The sequence below is a fragment of the Curcuma longa genome, chromosome 12, assembly GCF_044706935.1.
Source record: "Curcuma longa cultivar G26 ecotype Majalengka, Jawa Barat chromosome 12, ITB_CL_G26_1.1, whole genome shotgun sequence".
NCBI lineage: Eukaryota > Viridiplantae > Streptophyta > Magnoliopsida > Zingiberales > Zingiberaceae > Curcuma > Curcuma longa.
Genome location: NC_133872.1, coordinates 8313617 through 8329295, shown reverse-complemented (window position 1 = coordinate 8329295; position 15679 = coordinate 8313617). Strand labels below are relative to the sequence as shown.

Genomic DNA, 15679 nt, shown 5'->3' with positions numbered 1-15679 from the left:
GTCTTCAGTCGACTTTGTGCTTAAATAGTCTATTGTGTTATTGATGAGTCGATGTCCCAAGTGAACTAGTCAACCTTATGCTCAATTTCAATATTCATCATTTGACTATTCAATATTTTATTCTGTTCAAGAATAAATTAGTCAACCGATATGTGTGAATCATCCATCATATGATAGAAAGAGAAAAATATATAGAAAATGAATGTTAAAAATGCATCAGACTAATCCTTCATCCTAAAATTAGTAGAACTAATCAATGGAGATGGAGTTACAATCAAGAGACATAATAGAAGACATTCTACATCTCAAATCTAAAAGAAAAGAGAGAAAAATTAAAGCTTAGTTATCGTGTTTGTCGATGTCTTCAAAATGATATAGAAGCTCCTTGGTGGATGAAATCTTGACGACTTATTGAAAATGACTCTCTCCTAGTATTCCCCATCTTGGGAAATCCATCCTCCCTTAAACAAGAGCCCCTTGGATCCTTTTAAAGCCTCCAAAATCTTCCTAATTCATTGAAGCTAGCTTTCCAAATATGACGGGCACCACCACCATACCATGACCATGCTGAAAGCATAGTTGGAGCGTGTTGGCTCCGAGTGCTGCAGTCGTAGGCTTGAACATGCGCCATGCTTGTGGGTACGACCTACCGTGTTCATCTTTGGAAGTCTTGGTAAATCAAACAGTAAGGGGCACGACCATGTTAGGAAGAACAACCTATATGTGTTTTTCTCTAGAAGTCAAAATGCTACTTCGTTTCTCATCTAACTACTCAAATGGTGCACGATCGTATTAGAGGGCACTGCCAAACTGTGCACAATGCTAGAAATGCACGTTTCTAGGCTTCTTGACTCTTATTTAGCTCCAAATTTTTGTTCAATCAACAACAATATATAAACAAAAATCTTTGAACTAAAAGGATGAAATTAATAAAAAGAGATGGTATTCTAATGTAATGGAATGAATTCATTCAAAACAATACCGAAAATATATGCATGAATCACACACATCAACTACCATGGGTTGGACAAGAATCTTGCTATCTCGGGCATTACACATAAACATTAAAACAGTAAATTGCAAATGAACAACCAAACAAAAAAAACAAAAAAAATTAAAAAAATTTAAACGAAAAATAAACTTGGGTTGCCTCCCAAGAAGTGCTTATTTTAGATTGTAAGCTCGACTCTTGTTATTCTCAATCTTTTGCACTTGGTTCGAGGAGGTTGTGTTTCCCATTTCTCTCAATTGGCTCATTAAGGATGTATTTCTTCAACCATTATCCGTTCACCTTAAAAGAGCTTGAAGTATCAATCCATACATCCATGAAAAAATAGGTACATGAAGAAACGAGAAGCAAAATGAGTTAGAACAACAGAACATACAAAAGGAAATAGTGGAGGAGGGGATGTTTGTTGGCGGTGTGGAACAAGAAAGATGGTGCCGACGTCTCTGTTGCTCGTGTGGACTGAAGGGAGTGCTTATTTTATGTTGAAAGCTTGACCCTGTTATTTTGAATCTAGAGTACTTGTTTTGATGAGGTTGTGCTTCCCATTTTTCTCAATAGGCTCGTTAAGGACGTATCTCTTCAACCGTTGTCTGTTCACCTTAAAAGAACGAGAGGTATAACTCCACACATCCATGAAGAAATAGGTACAAGAAGAAACAAGAAGCAAAACACGTTACAACAACATAACATAAGAAAGGAAATAGCGGAGGAGGGGATGTTTGTTGGTGACGTGGAACAAGAAAGATGGCGCCGACGTCTCTGCTACTCGTGTGGAATGAAGGGTGGCACTGACAGATTTGACACGATGCCTATATGTGGCGAGGATATAAGACATCGGGAGTACGAGGCAAATGAAAAAACTTAGATTTTAATTAATACTTAGGTTATAACTCCAATTAACTCATAGGTATATATAGGGATAATCTATACTGGCTTAGTCAAAAAAAAAAAAAAAAAAAGATTAACGAAATTATCTCATTAACCTAAAAAATTTCTTTATGAAAATATTTCCAAAATTCATAAATTTATTTATTAATTTATATATGATTAATATTTATTATTATTATTATATTATATTTATATATTATTTTGATATTTCCAAAATTCATAAATTTATTTATTAATTTATATATGATTTAATATTTATTATTATTATTATTATATTATATTTATATATTATTTTGATATATAACAAATATTCTTTACCATTTTGATAATTATGTAAACATCGATCAAACATAATCTCCCTTAAACATATTGTTCAAATACAAAACCTTATTTACATGTGGGCATCCTTGATCAAAGGTCATGGTCATCCTTGACCAGAGGTCGATTGTACTAATAATAGATTGATAGGAGTTTATTTTGTCATGAAAAGAGGCTATAGTGAAGCAAAACATGTTAGAACAACAGAACATAAGAAAGGAAATAGCGGAGGAGGGGATGTTTAATTTGTTGGTGGCGTGGAACAAGAAAGATGGCGCCGACGTCTCTGCTGCTCATGTGGAATGAAGGGCGGCACTGACAGATTTGGCACGATGCCTATATGTGGTGAGGATATAAGACATCGTGAGTACGAGGCAAACGGAAAAAACTTAGGTTTTAATTAATACTTAGGTTATAACTCCAATTAACTCATAGGTATATATAGGGATAATTTATACTGGCTTAGTCAAAAAAAGACTAACGAAATTATCCCATTAACCTAAAAAATTTCTTTATGAAAATATTTCCAAAATTTATAAATTTATTTATTTATTTACATATGATTAATATTTTATTATTATTATGATTATATATATATATATATATATATATATATATATATATATATATATATTGTTTTGATATATAACAAACATTCTTTACCGTTTTGATAATTATGAAACACATTGATCAAACATAATCTCCCTTAAACATATTGTTCAAATACAAAACCTTATTTGCATGTGGTCATCCTTGACCAGAGGTCGATTGCACCAATAATAGGTTGACATGAGTCTATTTAGTGATGAAAAGAAGCTACAATTATTTTAGAATGAGTAATTGTTCATGGGGATTGGCTAAACCATTTTACCATCTATTGGGTTGCTAGAAATGGATTGCCGATATTGTTAGGATAATTTGAAATAAATTAGATGACAATGTGGAATTTCTCTTACATGTTATTTTTTTATATAAATAATTTTCATGATCATTTAAGTAACCTAAAATAAATTAAATTATCAATATGTTTTTATACATAATAAACGTTCCTTTCCATAATTTAAACAACTTATTACGTTGAAAGTATAAAAGTTTAAGTTATCCATATCTCATAAAAGTAACCTATGTTTCTATCTATATAAGTAGTAGATCCAATGGACAAATCATTCAATTCCCTTTGAAAGTTAATCAAATTTGTGTTTTGCATCCATCATAATATTAAAGACATGATGATGGATACAAGGAAAATTAGCTTGGCTATCCTCCTCATGCTATCCATTTTTATTATTCCAACAACATCTAGAGAGCTTGCTCCTGCATCAGCTCCTACCGGAATAGATTTGTTTGAATTACTATGTAAGTTTTTATTATTTTCATATACATTGTTTGTAAATATAAACCTCAAGGCATTTTAATGAAAGAACCATTAGGGAAGCCTTATAGATTTAGATAAGCACCTTTTTCTTTATTGTTCCTAAAACAAAATCTCAAGGCTTTTCCATACACAATATTTATTTTTGTTTATGATAATCCAATTATATATGATAGATTAATTATTTCTATTTATTATTTTGTAGTACTCCAGCTTGCAGAAAAAGGACAAGATATATTTTTTCCAGGGAATCAGTTAATTGGAAATCATAATGGGCATTGTTTTCTTTGCTTGGATCCCCCTAGAAAGTGAGATTTGTCGTATCTATAAGAAATAATTATTTCTTAAATAAACTACTTTTAACCATATATAATTGAGACAAGTGTATGAGTCAATTTCAAATGATGTGAGATAATTTATATCACATTTTATAATATTAAATACTAAGCCAATGAAAAACAAATATAAGTTTAATTAAAATATTAAAATTAAAAATAAATTTATCATTGAAATATTATGGGAATTTTTATAATTAAATTTAAAAATACATTAAACTACATTATAAACTAAAGTTTATAACATTATTAACTAAAATAATGAAATATTAAAAATTAGCAATGAACAAGTAAATGTGGTACTATTCAAATAAAATCTAACAATGTTTATAAGTATCAAGATTTGATAACTATAATTTAGTGTAAAAATAGCATCACTTTTATATTTATTTTTAATCATATTAGTAATTTTAATATAAAATATGATTTGAATAGTAATTAGTGTACTTTTTTTAGAATATCAATCCTAAAATTTAGTTGAGAATTTAAATAATTTAATAAATTAGAAAAAATATATATGATGATGATAAGAAATAAAAATGGTCTTTACTATAAAATATTTTTTGCTTTATAGAAATTGGAAAGAAAAATTATAAATTATAGATCTCTCAACTCACACAATTCACTTAATAATTTGTCATTGTAGCTTCAGTTCACTTCACCCTCAAGTCACCTCAATTCACATAAATTTTAACAAATATTATGAAAGATCATAAAAATATTTCTTGTTTTTCCATATATATCAAAATGTAAACAAAAGTCTCAAATCTTTCGTCTCATTGAAGGGAAATGCCCTGCAATGTGCTATAATTGAGATTCAAATCGTGAGTACTTGAGTAAACCATTAAACACTTTGCCAATATGAAAGACATGGAGTGTTTTTAGTAGCTCTAAAGGTAGCAAAAATCCTTGTATGGAAGATATGGAGCCCTCAACTAGTTCCAAGCGTACATTCATACTATGGCTGGGTGTAAAAGACTAGCTGCTTACTGAAAACAAGATTTGGTTTGTGAAAATGGATGAACACCTCTTCTTCGAATGTGAATTAATTCAGTAGCCACAAATAGACACATCTAAAAGATGCGATTAGAAGGCATACGACGACATTGAAAAATGCTCGCAAATAGCCGAAAAATGAAGTGCGAGGTACATCATGGCAAAACAAAGCTAGAAGGATTGCATTGGCTTATTAAATACAAACGTTCTTATGTTGGACATCAAAGCAAAACAAGCATACATAAAATACAAACATAAATGTATAAAATTTTATTTTTGTTATACCCTAAGTCCTAAATTATTGTTAAGCAAAGGTTATTTGACTCTCATTGAGTGGGTCTTTTCCCTTTTTTTTGTGATAATATGACTCTAAGTTAGCTCAATCATCATTAGGGTAGTAAATGAGCCTAACATTTATCAACAAGTTTGATATTCGACTTGATAAAAATTTATTTATATTCATTTAATACACATGATAAATTAAATGAACAAACTTAAACAACTCGTTAAACTATACGAACAAGCTTAAACACATATATATTCAACTCGTTAATATTTATGAATAATATTCGTGAATAATATTCGTGAACAATATCCATGAAAAATATACGTGAACAATGTGAATAACATTCATGAAAATCATATTTATCAATAAAACTCTTAACATACTAAATAAACAAAGAAATTTTTAAAATGAACAAATAAATTTATATTATCAAGTTCAAAATCGACCAAACAAATTTAAAATGTAAAATTTTCAAACAATCAAATAAATTTGAATTGACAGCTCGATAACATCTAAACAAATCAAACTCAAATTAAGCATTGAACCAAACTCAAGTGCAAAAAAGAAACAAAATCAAACTTGAACAATCATTTCAACGGTTTGTTCATTTTACACTTGATTTGACTTGACTTAATTACCTTATCAAACAAACTTGAACACCACATAGCTTGGCTCGTTCACAACCCTATTCATCATACATGTTTGTTTTTTGATATAAATGTTTACATTTACTGATAAAAAATGTCAAAAGGCAACAAAGCCATTGTGACTTTTACCTATTCTTATGTGCTCAGATCATCTCAATCATGGAAAAACATAATTCTAGCATATCTTATTGTGGAAGTTTTTTTCTTCCAAATTTGTGTTGCTATGATCTCCACCATGGATCACCAGCCTCGTAAGAGCAAGTAGCATTGTTCCATGAGATGTGTGAGGCTTGGAGACCAACAGCTGCATTTGGTTCTTTCCCATGCTGTGCAATCCATTCTTCTATAGCTGCCATTTTATCGTCCTCACTTTCATATTCCTTACAACTGCCTCCGAATGGGTCGACCGAAGGATTAGCCATTCTAGCCATGGCAGATGGTGTGTACATTGAATCTCCAATAATAGGTCCACCAATAGCAGCAAACTGCGCTCGAATCTGCATTACACAAACAGTTATTGAATGCTATGACATAACTGAGAGCATGATTGCATTCATGTTGCAAAACACAAGGTTTTCATAACCGAGACCATAACTACGCCAGTAGCATACATGACAAACAGTAATGACAAATTGGAGTCACATGCATAAGTTCATATGATTTCCCAGTAAATGAAAAGCTCCGATTTGATCTAGTTCCGTTATTTACCTATGAAAGCATTGTCTTTTACATGCTTCTTGACATAGTACATGGTATAGCATATGAGCCTTGTTTTGTTCAACCCAACCAAATTCTATATATAATTGTATTATTTTGTGATTTTTTTTTTCATGTGTGCTCTGTTTACCGATTGTCCGTGCCATCAATTTGATGCAATTTTGTTACTTTCTTTCTCATGGGGTATAGAAGATGTCTTCGTTTCCGCTGATATTACTCTTTGATTAGATAACACTAGTCTAGTATAATTCATATTCTGCATTTATCTCTTACAAAGGTTCGTGTTTGTACCACTATCAACCAATAGCACTGATAGTAATAGGCTTACACATCAAGTGTATATCTTAAGTCAATCTTGAGAGGTTTCTATTAAAGGCATCGAAGTTACTCCTTTAGACTTCCTAAGATTTAAAATGTCAAGCTGTGCTAAAATTTTGGTCCTTGATTAGAACGATATTGTTTCGATATTGTACTGATGTTTCGATGCATGATGCCGATAATGGATTGGAGTTGAAGAAGAAGATAAAAAATAAGAAGACATTGTCTGTACCGAGCATAATTTTAAATCTTGTACCATGTCCAACATGACACACTCAACTGCAATCAAAATATATCATTCTCCTAAATTACCAAACTCAATATTACTCAATACAGACAATGTCTCCTTCTTTTACTTCATTTTTTTCTTTTTTACCTCTAATATGTTACCAACACCATGTATTGGAGAGTCGATACGATACTCGTATTTTTCTAGTCAAAGATCGAAACTACGACATTTAAGATTTTGAATTTTGACATCAAGTGATATCGAATTTCGATGATTTACCGGAATGATACATTTCAACCATTTCGCCCGACATTGTACGAGATTTCAAACCATGGGACTTCCTATTTAGGGATAAAAGACTTAGCAAAACAAACTACAAATTAAGCTACCCAAAGCTTCTATTAAATAACAAGTAAATTAAATGCTAAGAAAACTACATGATTAGCCACTAATAGAAATACCTAATGAGTTTTATGAGAAGAGCAAAAACAAATAGAAATACCTGATGAGTTTTTCCGGTCAAGAGATTAATTGTACACTCATAGGCAACTCCCTTGGAGGGCCACCCACAATCTTCAACTTTGTGATTTTTAAATACTTCATTAGATGGCCATGGAACCTCCCTACACTCCAGAACTTCTAGTTGGCACAGATGCCATCCACCAATGGGATCTGCAAAAGCGGAAATTTATCATGTAGTACTAAAGCAAGATACTTATGAAGACAAAATTTGATGATAAGAATATGGACATACGTATCTAGCTCACTATTTAATAGCTATTTTAATATCTCCATGATCTCTAAAAGCAACTTAGTCAATAACATTGATGCATGTAATTTGTTAATTCATATTGATGAATGTTTCTGATATATTATGATCTATATAGCCTCAAAAGTTGAAAGGTCAACCAATCCAAGCTCCTGAACTAGCTTGACATAGAATGGGCCATACGTAACACTAGGAGGCTTGGAAACCTACATGTCCATGCCAAGTGTTCGTCTCTCGACCCACATGTCGTGCTCAAGCCAATACAAAGTCAAGTTGTGTCACATGGTAAGGTTCAAGTATGTGACATTGTGAGCCTACCATGGTCCAATTCCATTTTTATGATTTTTTAATATGTTTTTTTAATATTATCCTTTTTATCCTTGAAATAATTGAAAATTTAGAATATTATTAACTTTTTATTTTTCATTTTTTGTGCATAACTGCATTTTAATAAATTTTTATTATTAGATTTTCAAGGGCCATCCCTATTTAAGCCTAGTATAAGCACAATCGATATGGACTCATGCATAGCACGCTACAACCCATTGGCACAACCTTATCTAGTATTGGCTCATCACATTTTAGAAATGATAATTTTCATATTTTATTAAATTTAATGATATTAATACATATTATAAATGAGGCATAATTGTAAGCATGACTAACTATTCAGAATTGCATTTAGAGCTGTCAATTTGGATTAAACCTATTGGATTGGTCCGCCCCATCAAATAATTTAAGTGGGTTGAATTATATTTTATCAATCCATTTTAAAATAGGTCCACATGCGTTGGCTTACTTGGGCCAGTGATCTACGCGGGTCAGCCCGCGGGTTGAGAAACTTTTTTTTTTCTAAAATTTAAAATAAAAGTGGAAAATAATGGGTTCGTGAGCTTAACTCACCTAATCCACAATCAAACTTAAATTTTCAACATTTTCTACATATATTTTTTTATTTTTTGATGGACTCGTGGACTTAAGCCACCTAATCTGCAACCCAAACATAAAAGTTTCAACCTTAAATATATATATATTTTTATTTTTTAATAAGCCCATGGATTGACCCACGTAACCCACAACCGGTCTTGAATTGGGTTTGGTTGAAGATTTCCTAGCCCGCCAAAATGGCAAGTCGGCATGTCTCGTCTCGCCATATGATGGATTTTTGATGGGTTGACCCGCCCCATTATGGGTTGGTCCGTTTGACTGCATTAACCGCATTAAATCCCATGGAATCAAGGTCCAATATGTCAGTCAAATTAGTTTTAAGCAAGATAATTAATGTTGAAAATCTGAACATTTAGTCCTTTTAATTAGCCTTAATAAGGTCACAATTATTGAAAAAGTTTAAGGTAGGTTTATCATTGTATTTGATGTGTGTGAAGTTGTGCAAGACCTAGACAAAATACATGGAGTGTTTGATGGCTCAAGGTATGTAGAGTTTAGAGAAAAATGATATAGGGCATCCGAGGGAGACAGCGCATAGAGCATTGTTACCAAGGAGATGAATTACATAAGTGAAGGTGAAGGATGGGATATGGAGTGAGCCGAGAGCAAAGTGCATCCGAAAGGCGAGTAACTTGACAAGAGAAGACCTCAAGGTACGATAAGACTTCGTGTGAGTTGCTAGTGGAGTGATGTGTAGTCATGGGGTGAGGGGAGTTTTCAATCTAGGCGAACTTAATCATTAAATGAATGTAGTCAACATGTCAACCGATTGGAAATGTTGACCAATTAATTGGTGACTAAGTCAATTGCTATGAGCAATTGATTGATGTCTATGGGCACTCAACCGATAAACCCCAAATGAAGCAGTCAACACTGATCATGGTTCAAGGGAAACAATTTGAGTTAACCAACACCAATCGATGGTGTCAGTCGCTTGATGCTACAGTAAGACAATATCAACAAACTACCTTCATTGGATTAGATAACGATTAAAGAGGAGGTGCAAATCAATCAACTAATGAGTGTCTAGTCAATGAAATCATGTTAACAAAGCAATTCATGGAAGAGGCTAAATTAAGGGTTCCATAGGCCACAAATCATATATACAATTAGTTCATAACTTCAAACAACAACATTGTCTTTATTTTGTGCTTTCTTGTAAAATCCTAGAATTTTGTTGTAAGCCTCTTGTGCTACCCTTGGATGATTTCTCCAACTACGACATTTGACCAAAGAGGAAAAAAATAGAAAATTCTAAGAGTAATCCGTCAAATGAATCATAAGTCATGGACAAGGAGCCTGAGGGCTACTGAATCACATTAAAAATTAGTCACTGTGGTATACATGCTTATGCTTTTTTAATTTGCCACTGCTAATGTTTTGTTGTAACCCTACTGAGATCGCAGCAGGAGTAGGTTGCTTGTTTATTTGTAGGCACGAATAGTATTCACCCCCTTCTACCAAACCGGTCATCTGATCACACACACACCAACAATATAGAAAAAGACTACTTGATGACTTTGAGTCTACAAGTTCAAACCAATAAGTATGATTGCTAATAATATAGTAGTTATATTGTCTAATATGCTATAAGTGCAATAAATACATCAAAATTAAATATCAATTTCCTTAGAGTTATTGTTTAGGTCAGTTTGTCATTCCACTTTCACGAACAAATTGTTGATATCTTTACCAAGCCACATGATCAAGGTGATTTACCATTTTAGGTGACAAGCAAGACATGAAAGACAAATTAGAATGCCACATTATGTGATTTACCAATATCCATACCTTAAGGATCCAAATAGTTATAAGTTTGGCTATTAGCCTTGCATGGCTAACTAGCTTAGGCATAGTAAGGCTTGGATCCTATATGTCATATGATGTAATTACTTAATCATATGAGGATTTCATCTCAACAGACTTGATAATTTGTTTACAAAATGCAGATAAACTTTATTTGGAATCATCACTTGGTCTTCATAGAAATTGGGATGGACCAAACTAAAAGACACTGGTTTTAATATTGTAAAATACAAGTCTAACTAGAATCAATTCAAAATTTTCTTCTTTTCTGTTCATTTTCCTGGATGGTCTGTACATTATGTTCATTTTCCTGGATGATCTTTCATTGTCCCCGGGGCAATGGTGCAACGGTAGGACATCCGGGTTGTGACCCAGGGACCCGCGGTTCGATCCCCAGCTACGGCGTATTTGCAAGAATTTTCTTCCAAATGGGGAACGCAATCAAAGGATACTGGGCATCTGGATTGGCCGCCGTATGCGCTTCCCGATTTACCCTGGTGGTCGGTGGGAAACTTCCGTGGGACCGGGCCGGCCACCCCCAGGGATTGAGTCCATGAGACTGACTGGGATTTATCATTTTTGTCCCCAGGGCAATGGTGCAACGGTAGGACATCCGGGTTGTGACCTAGGGACCCGCGGTTCGATCCCCAGCTACGGCGTATTTGCAGGAATTTTCCTCCAAATGGGGAACGCAATCAAAGGATGCTGGGCATCCGGATTGACCGTCGTATGCGCTTCCCGATTTACCCTGGTGGTCGGTGGGAAACTTCCGTGGGACCGGGCCGGCCACCCCCAGGAATTGAGTCCATGAGACTGACTGGGATTTATCATCATTTTTTAAATTTATTTCCATCAATATACAACCATTAAGGTTGCAAACCTTGTCTGAAAGACAATATTGCATGTAACAAACAATATGTGCAAACGTTGTCTGAAAGACAATATATTGCATGTAACAAACAATATGTAATACTAAACATAGACAAGTTCTAACAATCTTTATTTGATGCCATGGTTAAATGCTTAGGTTCTAATATTACCTTTGGAAACTAATCTTGGAGCGACATTGGTGGGACGCATGTAGTGTGTAATTATTCCAATGGGTACAGGTGCCGCAGCAAGAGCAAGATATAACTTTCTGACCTGTTTTTCCTACATTTATTATCAGAATTTATAAGAATTTAGAAAAATCACAATAAGCAAGGCATACTGAGACAATACATGCTATACCAGACAATTGCATGGTTTTAAATTTTTTGTATGAGGCTATGAGCTGCCCCTACAATTCTGATCAGAAATCAGTATTCCAGTAACAATGTAAACTTATAATCATTGATTTGAAATGCAGAATCACACTAAACCACCCAATTATGCACCCTCCTTTTTCCCTCGCAATTTTTCTTTAAGCAAGAGCCAGCGATCAACTAGTTCACTATAATAAGATCCACCAAACCATTAGAACGTTCAACATCTAACACTGAAACCTCAAAATCAGCCTCTAAAACATACTTAGCCCCCTGATAAAGGGCCTTCTAATACAGGTCCACTCCGTCAAAGCATCCTCCCATACTTGACATCCCAAACAAGTTGTTTAACTGCCCAGTGAGCAGAAACAACATCCAAAACATACTCACTTCAACATTTGGATTAGATAAAAATTATGTTTTAAAAGAAATGCTTCATATCGTGTTAATTCCTCTTATGGCAGCTAGCTAGCTCCACTGCAGCATTCAAGCAGCTTGAATAATTACACTGTAATCAGGATTTGCATATGCTTATTTTCCAAAGCTTGACAAAGCAATGGCAAACCCACAGATGTTGTGGCTTATTTTCAATATAGGTTATGCGAGACTTATCATTATAATGATTGTAGTCAGTCTTCCAGTCCAACAGTTAGCTAAGTCGACTAAGGAGTCATCTTAGGCTAATCAGCCAGCAAACCAACAAGTGAAGCATCAAGAGTTTGAAGGCTTGTGGGGCCGCTGGGGTGGGGGACTATAGTTTTGCAAAGAGTTGAAGGCTATATAAAGAGGAGTAAGGTGGATGTTTGAAGATAAGCAAAATAGAGAGCATTTCCATGTACCCTTTAGCCTTCCTCTTAATCTTCATACTATGTTTTTGTCATAAAAGGTTTCTCTATCTCCAAAGGAGAGATTTTAGGAGTGACTTATCAACGAGTTATAGGTTGTGGAGGAAGAAGGTTCCGAAGTGCTTATGTCGTGTTAGCATTTATGTATGCAATTCTTTATGTTTCTTATTTCCGCCACTAATGATATTTGTATGACTTTGTTAAGCCTATAGCAAGAGTAGTATTAATTCTTAATTGCAGATACAACCTCTATTCACCCCCTTTAGCTGTCTGGTTATCCATCACACCTATCCAAACACATAGATGATGTGGAGCATCAGCAAATATATATATATACCAATTTCTCTTCTTGTCCATTCATTGGTTACAGTAGCAAGGATGAGCTCAAACTACCCCGGTAGTCACATTTTTGTATGGCACAAGCATGAGGTCCCACTCTTTGTCCGGAGAGGGCAGGAGTAACACTAATGAATGGGTCAAAACTATACTTAGTTGATTTTAGTACCTTAGTAGAGATTTATATCCTTGCATAATATTATTACATTTAATGCAGGTACCCTATTACATTAGAGCACAATTTTGGAATTTATTATATTGTTTATTACATTAGTTTGTACATTTCAGCATTTTTACTTGCTCTACTCAGTGTTCCCTGTTGACCTCCTTATCTTGCCACTTCAACATTTCAAGAAGAGGGTATCTAAATCCTTGCTGAGAGTATCATTTGATGGGCGTTTCAAATTTACTAGGACTCACTCCGAGCACACTTTGTGCATTTTTAGGATTTAAATCATGGATTCTTTTTGCTTTATCGTGGTTTTGTAGTGGAACTCTAAGTCATCTTGTTGGACTTGATGTTATGTTTTACTTACGTTCCACAGTATATGAACACTTTTATGTTGGTCTTTTACAGTAAATGTTAGTTTTATCATTATGGTGGTGTTGATTATAATCCAGGTGTCCAGCTCTTGCGATCCGATTAATCTTGGAGGTGGACAATCCTACCCCACAGACCACCCACCACATCTAAAAGCGCACGTGGCTTCTCAGCCATTTTTCATCCCACTAGAGGAAAATGTTCTGCAGTGCTTCGTAGTTGGGATTCGAACTGTAGGTGCTTGAGTAACCCATTGAGCACCTTGCCACTACACTATTAATGTAATTTTGTGAATTGTGTTTTGTGCATTTGATTGAACTTGTTTTGCAAATATCAAAGAATTTGTCATGAGGTTGTTATGAGTTTTAAACCATGTCCAGACCGTGAATATCATCTTGGGGCTAATAATAATAATAAAGCTCAATTAACATCGGAAATTGGATCCCTTTTAAATGTTCTAACTCCAAAAATTAAAAACTAAAATATTCTATGAAAAGAATAATGTTATAGCTAAGTTCACATGATCAAACTTGGAAAAAATATACTATAAGATAATTACCAAATCAAAAATTGTTTGAATTAATTTATTCCCCCAAGTTAAAGGATCTACCAAAAAAAATTTTTATAAAATACAACATTTTAAAAATTATTTCCTAATTTAAATTAAATAACTTTATAATCTCCAATAGATTAGCAATATAGATGTGTTGTTGAATAGCATAAGGTAAGAGTATATCCATAGATAGATAGAAAGTGATGTGTTTAAAGACAAACCCTAATCATGCTGTGAAATTCTGAGCAGAAATCTTTTGTTCTAGCCAATACAACACTGCAAAAAACAGCAATTTCATTTGATTAAACATTAATGCACTTATATGAAAGAACATTTTTTGAGTTCAAGAAAAAGCTAACCAGCCTTCAGTACAATTGTCTATTTGATGGGTGGTCCTCAGTGGAGCATCAAAGCCTAAGGCACGAGAAGCAAAAGTTGCACAGCATTCTTCAATGTTATCTGCTGTCCCTCCTACCTAAAACAGAATTGACCTTAGTTTAATAGCTCAACCAAGTATATAAGCAACAATAACAAACAATAAATTTGGATACGAATTTCAAATGGATGAGTTACATGGAAGAGATACTGCACATATCCAATTATGTTACCTTATTGTGCTGACAGAAAAATTCATGAGTTAAACCTCATTTTGCATTGGTTGATGCGGACAAAATGTGCCATTCCACTTATATAGAAACCGAAACCATGTTGTCATGAGGAAAAATTACGTATTTCAATTAGTCACGCATACAAACTATGATGTATTTGTTTCAGCACTTGGAAGGGTATCAACTCTGATGATGTCTAAAAAGGATGACTGAGCAATTAGGTATTTTCCTTCCTTTTTTCTTCGTCTTTCTCTTCCTCTTCTCATCATCTTATAGTTTGCTAAATCCATCATTGCTCCTCAATTTAGGTGATTTTATGTTTAATATGTTGTAAAACTTGCTTTGATTGAGCTACAGGAAATTAACTTTAATTATTATTTAAAAGGGAATAAATAATTTTAGAGAATACGACCAAGTTAGATTACATTATAGGACCTAACTATTTGTTTACCAAGTTTGTATTAGAATCAATGTAATAGCGGCACGCGCCAATCCGAATAAGACATGAGCCTGGCTAGAGACGGATAGATGAATAGTTGAAACCCTACAATTCAAGTGTTAGATGTTCGTGAGTGCTCATGTGTGAGTCTAGTCGATCATGTCAAGTATTGTATGAAGCAGAAACCTAAGAGTAAAACAATACAATGTTAACACAGCTCTTTTACGAGGTTTAGAGACCCCACTCCTACTTCACAGCTTATGGCATGTCCAGTGCATCGCCCCTACAAATCCATTAAATCGACTTTTTCACAATAGGCAATAGAGCAAGTCTCTTACAGTTGCAATATTAGGATGATTACATGAAGCACAACTATCAAATAAAAGATGATATGAAAAGCTTAGGGAGAAAAAATTACTAATGACTTGTGTACGAAAACTTTCAACTTGAATGGAAAGTCCATATGAGCACATGT

At 33.8% G+C, this 15679-nt stretch overlaps 1 protein-coding gene across 1 annotated transcript in view; it reads right to left on the bottom strand.

The window, feature by feature from the left end:
- Positions 1 to 5892: 5892 nt before the first annotated feature.
- The window catches only part of LOC141842840 (RNA pseudouridine synthase 6, chloroplastic-like), an 11140-nt gene continuing 1353 nt past the window's right edge, over positions 5893 to 15679 (bottom strand). The window contains exons 2-7 of the mRNA XM_074730832.1: positions 15217 to 15279; positions 14517 to 14632; positions 14379 to 14433; positions 11679 to 11790; positions 7618 to 7787; positions 5893 to 6348 (exon numbers count right to left, since the gene is read on the bottom strand). Coding sequence (XP_074586933.1) covers positions 6073 to 6348; positions 7618 to 7787; positions 11679 to 11790; positions 14379 to 14433; positions 14517 to 14632; positions 15217 to 15279 — 792 coding nt within the window. The 3' untranslated portion in view covers positions 5893 to 6072. The remainder of the gene's footprint in view (positions 6349 to 7617; positions 7788 to 11678; positions 11791 to 14378; positions 14434 to 14516; positions 14633 to 15216; positions 15280 to 15679) is intronic.